At 43.4% G+C, this 20226-nt stretch overlaps 2 protein-coding genes across 9 annotated transcripts in view; one reads left to right on the forward strand and one right to left on the reverse strand.

The window, feature by feature from the left end:
* Positions 1 to 950, forward strand: part of UBAP2 (ubiquitin associated protein 2) — a 128313-nt gene extending 127363 nt beyond the window's left edge. For 4 of the 7 annotated variants that reach the window (XM_030817571.1, XM_030817569.1, XM_030817570.1 and 1 more), the window contains one exon: positions 19 to 950. In XM_030817571.1, coding sequence (XP_030673431.1) covers positions 19 to 114 — 96 coding nt within the window. In that variant the 3' untranslated portion in view covers positions 115 to 950. The remainder of the gene's footprint in view (positions 1 to 18) is intronic. The other 3 variants (XM_030817572.1, XM_003263414.2, XM_030817573.1) reach the window with 1 other exon arrangement.
* A 1257-nt stretch (positions 951 to 2207) lies between these two features.
* Positions 2208 to 20226, reverse strand: part of UBE2R2 (ubiquitin conjugating enzyme E2 R2) — a 108925-nt gene continuing 90906 nt past the window's right edge. The window contains exons 4-5 of one of the 2 annotated variants that reach the window (XM_030817575.1): positions 10426 to 10560; positions 2212 to 5538 (exon numbers count right to left, since the gene is read on the reverse strand). In XM_030817575.1, coding sequence (XP_030673435.1) covers positions 5319 to 5538; positions 10426 to 10560 — 355 coding nt within the window. In that variant the 3' untranslated portion in view covers positions 2212 to 5318. Of the gene's footprint in view, positions 5539 to 10425; positions 10561 to 20226 lie in introns of both variants that reach the window. The other variant, XM_030817576.1, reaches the window with a different exon arrangement.

Consider the following 20226-nt stretch of genomic DNA (forward strand, 5'->3'; position numbering starts at 1 on the left):
CCTTCTCCTCTTCTTCAGAGTGGCTCGGGTCAGCGCAGCCAGCCCAGCTCCCTGCAGCCCAAGTCTCAAGCCTCCAAACCTGCCTACGGCAACTCTCCATACTGGACAAACTAAACCCGGAAGAGAGGGGTGGGCTGGGGCAAGGCTTATCCTGGGCAGGAGAGAACACACGAGCACATATTTGGGAGGCCAGTGCCCTTTCCTAGAATTCCCGAGACATGTGTCAGCCATGCCTCTGTGGGGAGTCTGCCTCCCAGACTGGCTATTGTATGTAATGTATTTATGTATGTATTTGTAAATGTGATAGAAGTTGGGAGGGGGGGGAGTTGGGGGACAGCGGCAGATGTTAGCCAGGTCTGCTCTCCCCATTCAAGCCCCTTCTCCACTGTAGCAAAATAAGCACCCCCCGCCCCCCCCCCCCCCCCATTCTGCCTTCAGGTCTTCTTCACAGCCTGCACTGCCCAGTGGGCCACTAGGGGAAGTCTCTGGAAGGGCTGGTTCAAGGCTGTTCGGGTATAGGGGTCAGGTACCAATGAAGAATCACGACTTGTCTCACTCCTTTAGAAATTGTTTTCTTTCCTGTGTAATTACTTTATACCTCTGTTTTTGAGAAACTGTTCCTTTTGTCATCTGTCATGGTCTCCTTCCACCAAATCTTGATCTGGGAATAGCAGCAATATCCCTCCACTCAACACAAATACGGGCACCTGTTTGTCTTCATATAGAACAGGGGCTTCTGGTCTGGTCATGTCCCTAGAGACTTACTAGAGACTGGCTGACCATGAAAAAAAAAATAATAATCTGAGTTGTTCAGCCAGTCAGCTCCCCTTTAAAAATCAAAAGTATCTCCAAGCAACACATTTCCATTCTAGTTGTCTTGAACCAGGTGGGCAACTGTTTCAGGGGTTTTCTCTTGCCGAATCCCCACCTAATAAAGTTCTGAGAGCATGCACGGTCTGTGTGTGGTGTGACTGAAGGGCAGCTCAGGGCAGAAGCCCTGGACTTCACAGGGCTAAAGGAAACCCCACATGGTCATAGTCTTCTGACACAGGCTACAAAGGCTTGAAATGGTTTTCCTTTTTACTGGACCCTCTTGGCCCAAATCACAATGGCTGTAAGGACAGCTAAACCTCCTTACAGGGCCCAGGCCATGTTGATCAAAGTTAACCTGGCTTTTCTTATAGCTCCTTAAGAGACTTAGGGATAGGGCAGTGTCCCACAGAGCCCTGTCCACTGGAACACCAGGGCAGGGTAATTTCTTTTCCAAACCTCAGTGGACTTTTACAATCTGAAGCAAAGCCAAGAACTGAGAGCAGGGTTCTAGGCCTTAAGGGAGAGTAAGTATGAACAGGTATACCTGTCTTTTGCTTGTCATCAACTGAACATAATCTTGATTGGCAGTCAAAAGCTATGGTAGAACACGTGACTAGTGAGTTTTGGGGTGTCACGAGGTAGGCTGGTGGATCCGGGGCTACATATCTGCTCCAAGAAAGCCCAACCAACCATTCACCTTGTGTCAGGTCAGAAGCCAGGGAGTAGCCAAGGGCCATAGGAAGGAGGCAGATGTCCTGTTGGCCAACCACAACTGTGCTCCAATCCAGCAGGCAGGAAGCTCAGGGCCTAGAAGTGTTGCCCAAGGTGCTACAGCCTCTCTCTTCACTCCTAAATCACTGCTTCAGATCAGGTTAAATAATGTCAGAACCAGCCTAGGGTCACAATCTACTTTGTCTGCTTTTGGCCTCTACAGTTGAGAGCAATGGTCCTGTCATCAGATGGGACTGATACTATTAACTCACAGCTTAGGACCTTATCTAGAAAAAAGGTAAGTGTCTACAAGTAAAATTAGGACTTTTATTAAATAGGGTGGTCTGCCTGATCCCTGCTATTAGCAGCAGTAAGTTAGGAAAACAAATGACAGTGAAAATGTTTGCCTAAGGAAAGCAGCAGAGCACCCCGCAATCCCTCACTGACCTACTCCTATCAGCTCCCATTTTCAGAATCAAGTTTAACAAATGGCCACGTCTATAAGGAGCTTGAAGGGATTGGGGATACACCAGGGAGGTGAGTTAGAAAGGCAGATTCCCCAGTTTTGGTTTTTGTCTAATTTTTCGGCTGAGCCCTAGCGTAATCTGCAAGCTTAACAGTGATATTGAGACCACCTTTTAGTTTTCTTTAACATAAGGTAAAAAAAGAAGAGGGTCATTTCATGGGGAAGTAGCAATACAGATATTTTATTTCACATTTTATTAGTAGACAGATGGGCAGAAAAAGACAAAATAAACCACTAAAGGGGAAGTCAACACAAAATGCATCAGATAATCTTTTCTCATAAGTTAAACTGAAGAAAAACATCTACAATTTCAGCTAAAACTATTAAAGTCAGGTGTGTCCTGCTGGTTTCAGAATAGTTGAAAATTGCATCTCTGAATCCTTTTAATTGTAAATGTAAACCTTGTTTATCAGGATGGGAGGGGTGGAGAGTTTCTTTTCAGTGGAGAGCTGCACATTTCCCCTTCCAATCAGTTTCTTACAATATGTGCCCCAAACTTAAGGAAACCAGCAAGTAAAGAAGCAATTTGCCAGGGTAAAGGAAAGAAGGTTCTACAAAAAAGTTTGATTAATAGAAAATGACTAACTCTGGAATGATAAAAGGAGAAGGGGGGAAGACTGAAAGAAGCAACAGCGGAATCATATACTTTATCCACCCAGCCTCAAAATACACAGAACTGAAGAGCATCTAGTGAGGCCTCAATTAGAATTAAAAGGAACCTAAAAATGCAGGATTTTGAGTTCATGTCACACCAAATAATAAGCAAAACTGTACGTACATGGTTCCGGATTGAGCCTGAGACCTCCACTCCCAGAAAGGGAAAAAAAATTACAAACTCAAGTATTTTCCACAGAGATGTATTCTCAGGGACACAGCTCTGGAACCAGCCTCTGGGTTTCGTTAAGTCAGTCTAAAATACCAGAATGTCCACCTGCTAGCAAGAGACTTACCCAGTCTTCTGGAACTGATTGATTGTACTCATCAGAGGCAAACCCAGCCCTTGACATTTAACACCCCAAAGGGCTGAAAGGTACAACCTCCACTTGGCGCTCTGGCTTCCTGAGTCAATGTGTAACAGAGGCCAATAGGGCCTGATGGAACAGAGCTGTGCAGCAGAGCACCTCACGCAATGCCAGGGTGCTGGGGCTGCCCTGGGAGTGAGATGCTTTAGCAGTAAGGGGAATGAAAGGCTTAATTTTAGGGCTCCAAGAGAGTAAGACCAAGCTACTGGCTGTAAACTTGCATGGGGGTTTGGGGGCATTTTTGGGGAGGTAAATCAGAGCACTGTGAGAGGCTTTGGCTCCACAAGATTTGCAGGTTAATCTGGAAGCATTACTTACAAAGTATGGGGAATAAAAAGGTAGTTCCAACATCTTTCTATGAGTTTGTAATCAGGTAACTTGACAATGTATTACAAAGCTGCTCTGTTCCACAGATCTCACTAAAATCACTAGATTCTGGGCGCAAGTAGCAACCCTGGCCCTGTGGAGATCACAGAGATTCTGGAACCAGGCTCAACAGTGTCCCCTAGAGCCTCGCTTGTTAAACAGTCCCATCTCATACCAGACCAAACTTTAGAGGCCGGGAAGGGCTGCTGGGAAGAAGTCATGTGTTTGGGAGTTTGAAGAGTGAAAACCCTGAGATCAGAATGGAAGGAGGAGCTAAGGAAGTGTCACCTACTCTGGCCATCCTAGGATCCCTCCTGCCTGTCCCTAATCTGCCCTTTGGTTCTGAGTTATGAGCCAAAGGAGTTGACACTAGTGCCCAGGGGCCTGAAATAGGACTACAGTCAGTCCTTGCTGCATTTTCCTTCTGAAATCTGATTTTACGTTATAGCGGTTTCCTCCAAATAATGCCCTCCTATGATCTGGTGCACCCCCGTAACAACCAAAAATTACCTTCAAGTTCTGAAGTCCCCTGGATGGTGAAGGATGCTGGATCTCAATTATTGATTGAAGCAACACGATTGAGATCTGGAAAATCAAAAGCTGCAGCGAGTGCATCGCAGGAAGATCTAGCCTTATCTGGCCTAAAAACTGCCTGCAGTCAACTCCCTCAGCCTTGCCACAATTTCTATGCACAATTCTGCTTGCGCTCCACAGCCTAAGTATGTTGAAAGGAGAAAAAAGTCCAGATCACATCCAATGAAGAAAGCGTTTCACACACATTCAAGTTTTTCACTATCAGTATAAGCAGCTCGATGAAAACCGAAATCTTAGCACATGCACCTAGGATTAATACTGAGTAATTAAAAGTGGCTACTTAAAAACAAAACGTCATGGTAAGAGTGTATTTTTGATGGGAAGGCCATGCTAAATCTATAAAACAGATGTTTCCTCTCCCAACAGTGGTCACCAGTAGTTTCAACTTTTTCCTCCCAGTAGCATCAACCAAACTTAGCATAGTGATTTTTAACTCTTTGCTCCCACACATACTCATCCCAACTTCCCGACTTGTCCCACTCCCTGGGGGGAAAAATAACCCTGCCTTTAAAATAAATAGCAACCAAGTGCTCAGTTCTATGTAAAGTATGAATATTTATTTCAGGCTTTCGATCCCAATCGATTTCAAAAAACAAAGTCTGATTTCTCTCCTCAGAGCAGTTGAGGTCTCCATGTTACGATGGTTTCATGGAGATTGAAGGAGCACATTTCATCAGGCTTAGCACAAAGTCCCTGACGCCCACCATGTCCCAGCCTTAGGAAGGGAAAGAAACAGAATTCACCACCATGGGGCTGAACGAACGCACACACACTAATGTAAATGAGCAGCTAAACCTTGGCAAATTTGCTTTTTTTTTTTTTTTAAGTTTGTTTTGTGGGTTTTTTCCCATTTTCTTTTGCTACCCAGTATATGGAGCACTTGTGAACTCCCAACAGGTTCCCAGCTTTAAACACATTAAACATCTTGAAAGACTATTGAATTCTTCAAGAATCTAAAAACAGACCAAACGTGTTTTGCTGTGAACATTCTGTAGAGACGAAGTGAGGCGGGAGTTTGGGTTGATGTTTTTTTAAAAAAGAATCAATACAGTGATGGAAGGGTAAAGAATGCAAGAATTCAGACATTCTATGGAGGGTTACTCTCTCTCCATTAAAGGTCCATAAAAAGGAGCAAACAGATCCATAAGGGGAGTCAGCAGGAGCTGTGTGTGTTTCCCCACCTGCTGTGAATAGGTTTTTGCTGAGGGGCCATGGCCAGGTCCCCACTTGCTCCCCTCCCTTTGGCCTGAGACGGCAGGGCAGTACAGGGGCACTGAAGGAGCACGTCACGACTCCTCATTCCCAGAATCATCATCATCATAACAGTCGGCATCTTCCTCCTCCTCATCTTCATCATCAATGTCGTCATCATACAAGTCGTCGTAAAGCAAATCTGAGCTGTTGTCATTGGAAGGCACTTTAGTTTTGATGCAGTATTCCGCCAGGGTTGTGGGGACCTTCACTCCATCCTTTTCTGCTTCGGCCTTAGTGGCTGAAACTTGTTTCCTGAAGGGAGGGTGACACAGAAATGGTTTATGGTAAGTCTTGTTTTAAGACAGATTTATAATTGGCCTTAAATAATATTACTTATGACTCAGCTCTCCAAACTTCAGTACCTGCCTGAAAGCATCTGACAGATACCCTGTACAACACTAAATGCTTTCAACCCATTGGGTACAATTTTGAAGTAAACTTTGACTTTTTGGGGGGGAAATACACCGTTAATATCAAGGGAGTTTAAAGCAGTGGATCAGTTATAGCCAGAATCACCTCGACAACTGGCTGTCCTCCGATTCATGTAAGGGCCAATAGGTTGGCGACTTAAAAATCAGAACAGGTATTGACTTAGTGGGCGGAATGTCATGCTTTGTTGTTTGCATGTGTGAAGCACAGGGATGACTGCCAGAATAAGAATAGATAATAGAAGGGCTAATACGCCTTCTGGTTTCTTGGGGCTAGATCATAAGATTGCATATGTGAATAAAAAGTGCCACTCTGGTTTAACGTGGGGTGGGGTGCTTAGGGGATTGGCTAGGGTGTAAGAGTTTTGACCTAGTCACCTCACCACCAAACTCAAGTGCCCCAACAATTCTTAATTTAATTATCCTCTTAATTTTTCACTGATAGTAAAATTCAAATGCCTATGCCAGATTCCAGTGTCTTGCACAACCCACTCTTCCCCACCTAAGATGGAGTCTTACTCTGTCACCCAGGCTGGAGTGTAGTGGCGCGATCTCGGCTCACTGCAACCTCTATCTCCCAGGTTCAAGCAATTCTCCTGCCTCAGCCTCCCAAAGTAACTGAGATTACAGGCTCCCGCCACCCCACCTGGCTAAATTTTGTGTTTTTAGTAGAGATGGGGTTTTACTATGTTGGCCAGGCTGGTCTCGAACTCCTGACCTCATGATCTGCCCACCTCGGCTTCCCAAAGTACTGGGATTACAGGCGTAAGCCACCGCACCCGGCCACACGACCCACTCTTATATTTTCTCCAGCCGTTCAACACATTCACCCTGGTCTTTTTTTGGTATCTCGGACACACCTTGTTGATTTTTCTGTCTGGACCAGTTGCTCTTCCCCTGCCCCACACATGCCTGGCTCCTTCTTGTCACTCAGAATCAAAGCCTCAGATATGAAGGCTTAAATATCACCTTAGAGAAGGCCTGGCCTGACAACCCAATTTAAAGCAGCCATCTAGTCATTCTTTCACATCATCCTACTTAGCACTATCTAGTATTTTTTGCTTGCTCACTCTTCTGTCTCCACATATTTGAATGTGGGCGTAAATGTCTTTCTTAGTCCCATTTCCCCAGTCAGTGCCTAGCACATAGCCTGGCACATAAGAGGTGTGCAATAAATACTGATTGTATGAATGAATAGAACAATAAATTGTTTCCTTCAACAATTATAAAAATTTGAGTCATGAAGACTAGACCCTCTTCCTGATCTTCCTAATGTCAATCTCTTAGTTGTGCTTGAAGCTTTTCTTCTGTTGCCTTGCTTTGCATATTGATGGTCCTGAGGCTTCTGGGCTTCAATCTCCACACTCTTCAGCACTCTCCCTGGGACATCATCTCTGTTCCCATAATTTTAACCACCACTCCCTTTATGCTGACAGCTCCTGGCTTATATAAACAAATGCCTTTTGGAAGCCTCTGTCCTGATGTTCTGTATGCAGAGGTAGACTGCATATGCATTTTCTACCTCTATGGCCAGTTTCTCCCACTTTACTTCTCTGAATAAATGAGCATTGCTTCTTAAAATAACAAATCTCACTACAAAGACCTATTGCTTTACAGCTTAAATATTTTTATATCTGTCCCCTCATCCCCGTTAGTACTACCTCAGTTTAGTCCATGTTGGTCCCGTGGCCAACTGATTTTTTTTTTTTTTTTTTTTTTTTTTTGGGACAAGGTCTCCCACTGTCACCCAGGCTGGAGTACAATGACGCAATTTCAGCTCATTGCAACCTCTGGCTCCAGGGCTCAAGCAATCCTCCCACCTCAGAGTCCCAAGTAGTTGGGATTACAGGTATAAGCCACCTCTCCTTGCTAATTTTTTTGTAGAGATGGGATTTTGCCATGTTACCTGGGCTTGTCTTGAACTCCTGGGCTCAAGCGATCTGCCCGCCTCGGCCTCCCAAAGTCCTGGGATTACAGGCGTGAGCCACTGTGCCCAGCTGTCTTCTTTTTTTTTTTTTTTTTGAGATGGTGTCTTGCTCTGTTCCCCAGGCTGGAGTGCAGTGGCGCGATCTCAGCTCACTGCAACCTCTGCCTCCCAGGTTCAAGCGATTCTCTTGCCTTCAGCCTCCCGAGTAGCTGGGATTACAGGTGTGTGCCACTATGCCCGACTAACTTTTGTATTTTTTGGTAGAGACGGGGTTTCACCATGTTAGCCAGGTTGGTCTCGAACTCTTGACCTCAGGTGATCCACCTGCCTCAAAGTGTTGGGATTACAGGTGTGAGCTACCACACCAGGCAGCCAATTCTTTTATCAGAACTCAAATAGCATCACCTCTTCCCTCCCAAAAATACTTAAGTGGTACCCCATCACTTCTTAGATTAAGAACCATACTCTTATCATGACTTCAATGTCTTTGAAGACCCTGGTGCCTCTCTTGCTTAATTTTCTAATATTTCCCACATCAGAATTTACACTCAAGCATTTGTAATTCCCTTAACGTGTCATGCTATTATACTCCTGTATTTTAGCAAACATGGGCGTTTTCCCTTTTTTCACCTGAAAAAGTATGGGTTATAAGGAATTATCTCTGCTAGGAAATCTATTACATTATATATTTCTCCCAGTGTATCTTGTTTAGGCTTCTACAGGTATAATATTACATGGTCATTTATTTTCAAATGCTAATAAAGTGAGCTCCCTAAGGAGACAGGCTATGCCTTAATGAGTACCTGACACAAAGCTGTTGCTTAGTGTCAGGTACTGTACTAGGTCATTAAGGAATAGATAGAATGAGATAAACAGACCCTTAAACAAATTAAGAAATATATAGAAGTACCTTGGGAATATGTATACCTAAGCCTTCCGATCTTTCAATCCTTAGTACACTCCCACTCCTCTAAATTTCTGTAGGAATCTTACTATTTCTACTAATTATCTTCAATGTTTGGTACACATCAGTCACCTAGGTGAGATATATATACACACACAGATGCCCAAACTCTGTCCTTGTAATCCCATAAAAGACAGCTATTGTTTAGGGACAGTTTAAAAGTGATCCCAATGGGCAGAAAACTTAGAACTGCTGATTTTATATTACTCAGCAGTCACCTCATGTGCTTTCCCAGCATTGTTTTAACTTTTTTCATATCACATGGTCTCAAGCCAACTAGATTTTATTCTTATTTGTATAAATGCCAATGCTTAGTAAACTCCTATGCACAGAGGAAGCTGTAACTGTATTTGGGGTCTCTATTTTAAGAAATAAAAATGTAATATCAAGGGGGGTTGAGGCCAGGCACGGTGGCTCACACCTATAATCCCAGAGCTTTGGGAGGCTGAAGCAGGAGGATCACTTGAGGCCAAGAGTTCGAGACCAGGCTGGGCAACACAGCAAGACCTCATCTCTACAAAAATAATAGAAATTAGCTGGGTGTGGTGGTGAATGCCTATAGTCTTAGTTACTTGGGAGGCTCAGGTGGGAGGACTGCCTGAGCCCAGGAATTTGAAGTTACCATGTAATCACACCATTGCACTCCAGCCCGGGCAAGAGAGTAAGACCATGTCTGTCACTTTAAAAAGAGGTAGAGGAGGCTGAGCACAGTGGCTCACGCCTGTAATTCCAGCACTTTGGGAGGCCAAGGCGGGTGGATCATGAGGTCAGGAGTTCGAGACTAGCCTGGCCAACATAGTGAAACCCTCTCGCTACTAAAAATACAAAAATTAGCTGGGCATGGTGGTGGGCACCTATAATCCCAGCTACTCGGGAGGCTGAGGCAGGAGAACTGCTTGAACCCAGGAGGTGGAGGTTGCAGTAAGCCGAGATCACGCCACTGCACTCTGGCCTGGATGACAGAGTAAGACTCCATCTCAAAAAGAAAAAAAAAAATTTAATTAGAAACAAAAAAGAGGTAGGGGAAGTGTAGGGTTTGTATTTATTGCAAATTTCTTGGGTACTATTATAAGAACCTGATGTCCTAAGGGATTAAAGTTAAGCTTTTTTCCATTTTATACAGAGGAGAAAGTAAAAGACCCCAAAAATTATCTGATAAATGGTCCCATGAGTAGATTCCAATCCCCTGAATCTTATTCTAGGGCTCTGTTATACCATACATTAGTGTTGCTGATAATGAGGATTTCCAAAAGATCCTGCTGCTATGGTCAGGAATGCCAATAAACTGGAAGGCTTTATTTATTCAATTTTTTTTTTTTTTTTTTTTGAGACGGAGTCTCGCACTGTTGCCCAGGCTGGAGTGCAGTGGTGTGATCTCAGCTCACTGCAACATTCAACTCCCGGGTTCAAGCGATTCTCCTGCCTCAGCCTCCTGAGTAGCTGGGATGACAGGTGTGCACCACCACACCTGGCTAATTTTTGTATTTTTAGTAGAGACGGGGTTTCATCATGTTGCCCAGGCTGGTCTCGAACTCCTGACCTCAGGTGATTCGCCTGCCTCATCCTTCCAAAGTGCTGGGATTACAGGCATGAGCCACCGTGTCCGGCCAGAACCTAGAAGTTCTGGTTCCTAGAAAATCAGGTCTGCTACTGCCTTATCTTCTAGTGGCCGTTTTCTCGGTAAATAGCAAAGTTCTTTAGGCTAATAGAGGAATATTATCCTGGAATGGACAGGATATTTAAGTTTGATTTAAACCCTTGGTTCCAGAATATATTTTGGTTTTGTATAACTTGAGGTAATAAAAAAAAAAAAACCTTACCTAATAATTTCAGCATATTCTTTGTCTTTTCCTTTACTGTCTCTCCATTTCCTGAACATAACTGAAGCATCGACATTGGCTGGGGAGAAGGTGTTGGGCTCATTAAGCAGTGAGATTACACTTAATAGGATAGTCCTAGAAACAGGAAAAAAGGATCAGCTATGAATACCCATATTTACAGTATTTAAAAGTATTCTGCTTTTTAAGATAGTACAATCAGATTTCAAATTCTCCCTCCCTTAAAATTTTTCTGATACAATTAAATTTAAGACCTTGGGGGAATAGAGATACAAATTTTTTACTGATAGTTTTTATAAAAGGCATTTAAGAAAAATAAAAAAAAAATTTTTTTCAGTACTAAGAAACAAGCTGCTAACTGGTAGGCAAAGCAGAAGAAATCTGTGATTCTAGTATAAGGGTAATGCACAAAGCATAAAAATGAACTTGATAGAATGCCCTGTTTCAACTGGTCACATGTTCCAACCTACAGAAAGCAGATGTCTTGGAAGCTTTCAAATACTGTTTATTTTAAAAATTACAAATTAAATGGCATGGGGGAAAAAGCTTAAAATATTTAGTTTCAAGGCAATCTTGATGTGGGAGAGGGTAAAAATGATGCTATTCTATATAACCAGGTTTTTTTTTTTTTGAGATGGAGTTTCACTCTTGTTCCCCAGGCTGGAACACAATAGTGTGATCTTGGCTCACTGCAACCTCCGCATCCCAGGTTCAAGCGATTCTCCTGCCTGCCTCAGCCTCCCGAGTAGCTGGGATTACAGGCACCTGCCACCACGCCCTGCTAATTTTGTATTTTTAGTAGAGATGGGGTTTCTCCATGTTGGTCAGACTGGTCTTGAACTCCTGACCTCCGGTGATCCGCCCTCCTCGGCCTCCCAAAGTGCTACAATTACAGGCATGATCCACCACGCCCGGCCGTGTTTTGTTTTTTTTTTTTGACAGGGTCTCGCTCTGTCACCCAGGCTGGAGTGCAGTGGTGCCATCTCAGCTCACTGTAACCTCTGCCTCCTGGATTCGAGTGATTTGCCTGTCTCAGCCTCCTGAGTAGCTGGGATTACAGGCATTGTACTACCATGCCTGGCTAATTTTTGTATTTTTAGTAGGGACAGGGTTTCGCCATGTTGGCCAGGCTGGTCACGAACTCCTGGCCTTAAGTGAACTGCCCGCCTTTGCCTCCCAAAGTGCTGGGATTACAGGCGTGAGCCACCGCACCTGGCCCTATATAACCAGTTTTTATTGTGGCCTCTTAACCTGAAAAACAGTGCTACATACAAATGTATTTTTTCCATACTTTGAAGGAAGACAGAGTAATGCACGAGAATGGAGGAAAAGCAAAATCCTTCAAACAGAAGAACTAGAGTCTCTGAATAACAGAAATCTTTATTCAAAAGTATTTACTATGTACCTACTGTGTGCCAGAGGCACCAAGTGAGATGCTGGAGGTAGAATGGTGAGCAAGTTAGATGCCATCCCTGGTCTCCCATGGCTTACAAATCTAGTGGGTATTACAAACGGCCAATTTTCATCCACAGATAAAAATTAGACATTCCAAATAATCAGGGAATAAAGTTTATGTTAGAAAGCATAATAGGGGCCGGGTGCAGTGGCTCACACCTGTAATCCCAGCACTTTGGGAGGCTGAGACAGGCAGATCATGAGGTCAGGAGTTCGAGACCATCCTGGCCAACATGGTGAAACCGCCGTCTCTACTAAAAGTACAAAAATTAGCCAGGCGTGGTGGCAGGTGCCTGTAATCCCAGCTACTTGAGTGGCTGAGACAGGCAAGAGAATTGCTTGGACAGGCAAGAGAATCCCTTGGACACGGGAGGTGGAGGCTGCAGTGAGCCAAGATCGTGCCACTGTACTCCAGCATGGGCAACAGAGCAAGACTCCATCTCAAAAATAAATAAATAAAAGCGTAATAGGCTCCAAAACTGTTCCAAATTACTCCTAGGCTTTTTCCCTCTAAAAATTACGTGCATTAGGAGAAAATGGGAGGAAAAATGAAATTTCTCTATCTTTTCTCATTGATTAAAGGTTAGAGATTGTTCTGTTGCAAAATACCCTTTTGCTCCAGGCCCCAAGCCAAAAATAAAGGGAGGAAACCAGGCAATTAGATGTCTGATTTGATGAAAACTTTTCTTTAAAAAGGTGAAGAACTTCTGTTACATGATTTATACAAGATTATGACAAAGGCATTTTCAAAGAAAACATTTCTATCTAGTTAAAATCCATTGATCACACATGCTCCTATTAGGTTAGGGATAACTCCTTGGCCGTTCCTCCCTCAAGAGCTTTCTGGATTTCTTCAGTAATTACATTAAAAAGAATCAAAGAAGGCTGGGCACAGTGGCTCACGCCTGTAATGCCAGTGCTTTGGGAGGCCGAGGCGGGCAGATCACAAGGTAAGCAGATCGAGACCATCCTGGCTAACACGGTGAAACCCCGTGTTAACTTAGGAGGACATGGAATTAGAATTTCTCATTTTGTTAGATATGGATGATTTACCATTTAAAAATTTGTTTCCCAATATACACATCATCTTAATACACAAGATGTAAGGAAACCAACTTGGTGAAACTACTTGTGGGCTACTCCTGGGCTCAAGCAATATTCCTGCCTTGGACTCCTTAAGTACTGGGATTTCAGGTGTGAGCCACTGCTCCTAGCTGGAAAAATAGTGTTTTTAAATTTTTATTTATTTATTGTTGAGACGGGGTTTCACTCGTCGCCCAGGCTGGAGTGCAATGGTGTGACCTTGGCTCACTGCAACCTCCGCCTCCTGGGTTCAAGCAATTCCCCTGCCTCAGCCTCCCAAGTAGCTAGGATTACAGGCATGCGCCACCACAGTCGGCTAATTTTTTGTATCTTTAGTACAGATGGGGTTTCACCGTGTTGGCCAGGGTGGTCTCAAACTCCTGACCTTAGGTTATTCACCTGCCTCAGCCTCCCAAATTGTGGGACTACAGGCATGAGCCACCTTGCCCGGCCAGAAAAATAGGTTTAACTGTCTACTTTAACTGTCTAGATCAGTACTGTGTACTAACAACTTTCGACGATGATGATGATGATAATGTATAACCTATGCTGTGCAATACAGTAACCATTAGCCACATGCAGCTACTGAGCACTTTGAAATACATCCTGCACAAATGAGGAAGTGAATTCTAATATTTATTTATTTATTTAAAGACAGGGTCTTACTATGTTGCCCCGGCTGGAATACAGAGGCTATTTATAGGCGTGATCATAGCACACTACAGCCTCAAACTCCCGGGCTGAAGTGATACTGCTGCCTCAGCCTCCCAAGTATCTGGGACTACAGGTGCATGCCACTGTGCCAGGCTAGTATTTAATTTTAATTCAAATGTAAAAAGCCTCATGTAGTTAGAGGCTACCACATTGGACTACACAGATCTAGATGAATCCTATTACTTGAATTAAGAAAAAATTCCCACAAGTAGTTTCACCAAGTTGGTTTCCTTACATCTTGTGTATTAAGATGATGTGTATATTGGGAAACAAATTTTTAAATGGTAAATCATCCATATCTAACAAAATGAGAAATTCTAATTCCATGTCCTCCAAAGTTAAAAATCCAGGATGTTTTAAGAGGCACTGAGTAATACAGCAGATTAATATAGTGGTAACCGTCAACCCAGTAAGTTTTCTTCTGTCTGAAGAGCAGAATCTTTCTTTTTCTTTTTTGTATGGGGAATAATCTCCTTCTCCTACCATTGTACCACACCTCCTATACAAACGACCTACCTACTCACAATAGTAGACATAAGACCTAGCAAGTGCTGAAAGGATTCCATCCCTCTTGTTATGGTGATGCATTTGAGGATATGCATGTGACCTAACCTGGGCCAATCAGAAGCCTGGTGGGAACTACTCTTGATTAGATGGACAACTGTGAGAATAAGGAAAGCTGAGAGAATTGGTCTCCTCCGGCAGATGGATGGATGTGAACTGGAAAAACAATACTGTTGGAATACACAAAATTGAATTTGAATTTAAGAACTATTTCAGGCCGGGCGCGGTGGCTCACACCTGTAACCCCAGTACTTTGGGAGGCCTGAGGTCGGGAGTTCAAGACCAGCCTGACCAACCAACATGGTGAAACCCCATCTCTACTAAAAATTAGCCAGGTGTGGTGGCACATGCCTATAATCCCAGCTACTCAGGACGCTGAGGCAGGAGAATCGCTTGAACCCGGGAGGTGGAGGTTGCAGTGAGCCGAGATCGTGCCATTGCACTCCAGCCTGGGCAACAAGAGTGAAACTCTGTCTTAAAAAAAAAAACAACAAAACAAAACAAAAAACTATTTCAACTGCTAGCTCATTTTTTTGTTTGAGAAACAAGAGGATGGACTAGCAAAATAGACCCTGAGGGCCCATCATCCCCAGACTCTCGGTTCCTATAAAGAATAACTACTACCCTTTACTTTCCCCGCCCCTCCACAAGAACACACTGGTGCACCACCCTTCTCCACGTCTAGAGGAACAGATCTGATCTATCTCAATCCAGCAGAATCCATGTTTAACATTTATTACAACAAAGAATAGACCTAGAGGGAATTTGGGGTAAGAGTGAGGGCCAGAGAGTTCTTAGTCTCTGTGGTTCATTACACAATTCCCACCGCCACCACTCAAGGAGTTAGGGATACTCCCAGAAATAAATGTGCTCCTTCTGCCCCTTATGCCACAGCCAGGGAATAAGGTAGGTCTTTTCAAGATAGAGGATCTAGGCCAAAAGAGAAAAATGCTAAGAAGAGAAAGGAAACACAAAAAAAATGGACAGGCAAAAGCACCTCACTTTACAGTCTTCAGGTTCATATTTCAGATCCTTTTGCCTGCTTCAGTATCTTTGGTCAGAGGTTATTTAGCTATCTTGTTTTGAATAAAAAAAAATTTTGTAAACAATAAAAACCCTCAGGCCAGGCGCTGTGGCTCACGCCTGTAATCCCAGCACTTTGGGAGGCCGAGGCGGGCGGATCACGAGGTCAGGAGATCGAGACCATCCTGGCTAACATGGTGAAACCCTGTCTCTACTAAAAAATACAAAAAAGTAGCTGGACGTGGTGGCGGGTGCCTGTAGTCCCAGCTACTTGGGAGGCTGAGGCAGGAGAATGGCATGAACCCAGGAGGCGGAGCTTGCAGTGAGCCGAGATCGCGCCACTGCACTCTAGCCTGGGCGACAGAGCGACACTCCATCTCAAAAAAAAAAAAAAAAACAAAACAAAAAAAAACAATAAAAACCCTCAAAGAAAATGAAGACCAACACATCATATATAATATATATTACAGACTAGCCAACAGCAAATCAAGCTGTGAAGTTCTGCAGAGCTCATATGTGTTTAAAAGATAAAGCAAACTTGGGTCTCACCCGGCCCCCGGGCTCCAGTGCAGTGGCAGAATTACAGCTCACTGAAGCCTTGACCACTTGGGCTCAAGTGATCTTTGCACCTCAGCCTCCTGAGTAGCTGGGACTACAGGTGCCCACCACCATGCCCAGCTAATTTTTTTGGTAGAGATGGAATCTCATCATGCTGCCCAGGCTGGTTTTTAACTCCTGGGCTCAAGCAATCCACCTGCCTTGGCCTCCCAAATTGCTAGGATTAAGGATATGAGCCACGTGCCTGGCCTAAAGAAGTATTTAAGGGAAATTGGAAATTAGGATTGTATGACCCAATGGGTAATACTCCATTTGCCCATTTTCAACATGTCGATAACCCTTTCTCTGTTAGCTACCATGTCACCATAAGCACAACTTTAACAGGGTTGTGATAGCCCTAGCATCACAAATAAGACCTGGCTCAAGGGTCTACCTGGAAACCAAGCAAGAAAAGCTCAGAATTTTGAAGGATTACAGACTGGCACCTTCCCCTGCCCCCACCTCCCATGTATATATCCCTCCAGACAGGATGGGAGAAGTAGAAAGGGCTTATTCCTAAAAACCAAAAAATCTAAGCTTATGCCAGGTGCAGTGGCTCACAAATGTAATCCCAGCACTTTGGGAGGCCGAGGTGGGCAGATCACCTGAGATTGGGAGGTCAAGATTAGCCCGACTAACACGGAAAAACCCTGTCTCTACTAAAAATACAAAATTAGCTGGGCATGGTGGCGCATGCCTGTAATCCCAGCTACTTGGGAGGCTTAGGCAGGAGAATTGCTTGAACCCAGGAGACGGAGTTTGCAGTGAGCTGAGATCACACCATTGCACTCCAGCCTGGGCAACAAGAGCAAAACTCCATCTCAAAAAAAAAACACAAAAAACAAAAAACAACAACAAAAAACAAACCTGAACTTACTTCACTCCATAATCATGCGCAAGCATGCATGTATGCACTGCACACACAAAAACACACAGGCAGATTGATTTAGATATTGAGTTTTATAGACCCAGCGTAATGTGATGACAGTTGATGTGTGAAGTCCAGTTCTCTGGAGCCAAACCTAAATCCTGCATACTGTTACTACCACCCTTACTGACTCTGGGTTCTACCCTGACCTTTCTAGTTGTCCTGGGTCCTTAAAATCTCTCATTTCCGCTCTATCAAAGGATGGGCCAGTAACTGCAGATGACTAGTTAAAGCTCAGTCCTCATTACATGTTTCAGTGTGGGGGAGGGATTTAAAGAGGACATCATGACAAAGAACAAAGAAGCCTGTTATGACAGGGAAAACAGGGCAACTGATGGTAAAATATAGTAGCTTAATGGGTTTACATTATTACAAAGTTTCTCTTTAGGCTGCTAAAACAACCAACAAATATAATACCTCCTTCTGTGCAGTGCTGGATCTGCTGCTGACTGATGTATCCCTGAGAATGCAAGGTAGGAATTCAAGTACAGTTTTTAAATGTCCAAATTATGTATCATTTGCAGAGAATGGAATTGGCAGGTTGACACGTGCAAAAACCAAGGAAGCAAATAAATAAAACCACATTGTTCCAGAATTGGGTTTAAAAGAGCTTTAGGAACAGCATGGTTATGCCTGTTTCCCCTGACCCTGCTTACTTTGGCACCCAATGCTAGGGGTGATGTCTCTGGCTCTCTGTTCTTAAGACTAGACAGAAAAATATCCTACCCCACTTCTGAGACAGACTCTTTTATACCAAACAACAGCCTCTCTTGATTGGGTTAATAAATTTGGTTTCACGCTTTATTTCTGAAATTGAAAAAGAAAACATCATGTATGCCTCTTTCAACATAAAGCAAATCCACACCAAGACCACTTCACTATCCCAGAGCCTATAGCAGATAGTAGTTCTGGGGATGGTGTCTCACAGAAAGCAGCTGTGAACTCTATAGCAAAGTCTGAGGGCTTTGCTACTCCCACTCCCACCCTACCCTATCCCCAAAGGTCCCACATCATTCTAGACAAATCATGTATTAAGGTACATTTTGTTTCCTCCATCAGGAAGAGGCATGATGCTGTGAACTTCTAATCAAAGACATGCGGCAACTCCCAACCCCATTCTTGCTGACAAATGCCTACTCCTTAAAACTTTCCAATTGAGGAAGAAACCCTCCCCACCACCTCTAGCCCCACCAATTTAATCCTGGGCCTCTGGGAGGAGGAGGCCTGTGGATGTTTTCTTTCAAAAGAAGTATGCTGGCTTTCCCAAGAGGTAGCAAGCTACTGAGCCTTTAGTGAACACCAGTTGGCTGATTCTCTGCATCCCTAAAATTCTTCCTTTTCAGGTTGGCTAACTCTCACTACTCACCAGATCTGATAATACAGACTGACTTAGACTCTTGAAGGTAACTGGAGTCCCTTATTCTTCTTCAAGTTACAGAAGTGCTCCATTTGCCACTTTAAGTTATAAATATGTCCCCTGAGGTGCTGAACAATAGTCTCGAGTACACGTGGTTATGGAGAAGAAAACCAAATACGTGAATATGGAATCACTTTCAGATGCCAGTGAGAGGCGGCAGACAAGACTCCAAAACAGGATGAGATGAACCCTATGCCATCTCCACTGCTGTCTTACTACAGCCACCCATGAACTGGACATGGAGCCCAGAACCCTTAGACAGTTGCTGGCCCTAGATAATTTAGCAGCAGAGAGGTACAAGAAGGAAAATAGTTGCGCATTTTCACTACATCTTGTATCTTCCCTCTTAATATTTCAGTGCCATAAATGACCTGTCAGAAAATATAACAGTTTACTACTTTAAAACCTCCCTTGTCTCACAACCAAGTGAACACAGAAACAAAACGGATAAGGCAAAGTATTCCACATCTGCTCATCAGGTAGTGCTTTCCTGACTTCCGCTCAGAGTTCTGAGCACCACCAGGTATTCCAGACAGGTGAGGTTCCAAAACGTGTACAAAACATCCCACAGCCCCCGAAAACACCAATAAGATGAAAATGTTGAAGGACTACCCAATGATTACATAGAACTAAGTCATAAAAAGTCTAAGAAGGTAAACAATTTCCAACGCAAATAACCTTGTAGAGCTGTGTGAAGATGTTAGGTGTAACTCCAAATAACTAGTTGTAGTTGGGAAGCTTCTAAACAAAGCAGCATAAAAGCAGGGAAAACAATCTTGATTTGAGTTTGGGGAATGTCCCTAAATTGTGGCTCAGGTGGCCTGGGGACTCAAGTGTGAGGAAACAAAATGAGGCTAGTACCCAAAGTAACAAAGGCAGTTTCAGATGGGCAGATAAGTATAAAAGGAATCCTCTGCCTCCAAAAGACTGGATTACATGAGAAGTAGGCCTATTTTAAAAGAAAAAATGTTCATAATATTTTAAGCTGAGATAAGGCAAATGACATCATTTTGAAAACTGACATATTTGCGTGTAAATGCAAGAGAAGTAAAGGACAAAAAGCCTGAATTCCCGTGGGTGGTGGCAATACATTATCCAGCCAGGCAGCATAAAAATGCAATGAGGAAAATCTTGTTTGGGGCTTTGTATTTGAGGAAAGGGGAAGCTTATTTTCTCAAATAGGGAGGGGGTGCAAGCATTTGATTCAACATTCAACCATCAAAACCAAGAATCACCAGTATCTTAGCTACCACTTCCTCTACTACTCGTCCTGAAAATCTATGCACCAGAATCATTATTAAAGGACAACTGGGGATTTTTTTGGATGCAATTTTTTCAGCAAATCATCCAAAATATTTTTAAAAACCTTTTATACACATTGTCTAATTATAATGTCAAAATCATGTGCTACAATTACTTCTGAAGACATAGCACCCTCAAACATACTCTTAATACAGAATACATAAAACTCAGACTTTTTTTTTTTTTTGAGACAGCGTTTCACTCTTGTTGCCCAGGCTGGAGTGCAGTGGCACGATCCTGGCTCACCGCAACCTCCACCTCCCAGGTTCAAGTGATTCTCCTGCCTCAGCCTCCCGAGTAGCTGGGATTACAGGCATGTGCCACCATGCCCAGCTAATTTGTATTTTTAGTAGAGACAGGGTTTCTTCATGTTGGTCAGGCTAGTCTTGAACTCCCAACCTCACGTGATCCACCCACTTTGGCCTCCCAAAATGCTGGGATTACAGGCGTGAGGCACGGCACCCGGCCTAAAACTCAGAATTTTTAATACTAATTTAAAATTGAGTCTATCGAGATAATTCATGTATACATAATTTGCTACGTAGGATACTTTTCTCCTCAAAAAAAGAAAGCGTATTCTCAATTATAGAGTATCTCAAAAACAGCTCAAAACAATTATTTTAGTTATTTTCATGTATTTAGAACCCAAGATAAATTATGTACTACTTGAATTGGTTACGATACAGGCATCTAACAATTA

Source organism: Nomascus leucogenys, chromosome 8 (assembly GCF_006542625.1).
Source record: "Nomascus leucogenys isolate Asia chromosome 8, Asia_NLE_v1, whole genome shotgun sequence".
In the NCBI taxonomy this organism is placed as follows: Eukaryota; Metazoa; Chordata; class Mammalia; order Primates; family Hylobatidae; genus Nomascus; species Nomascus leucogenys.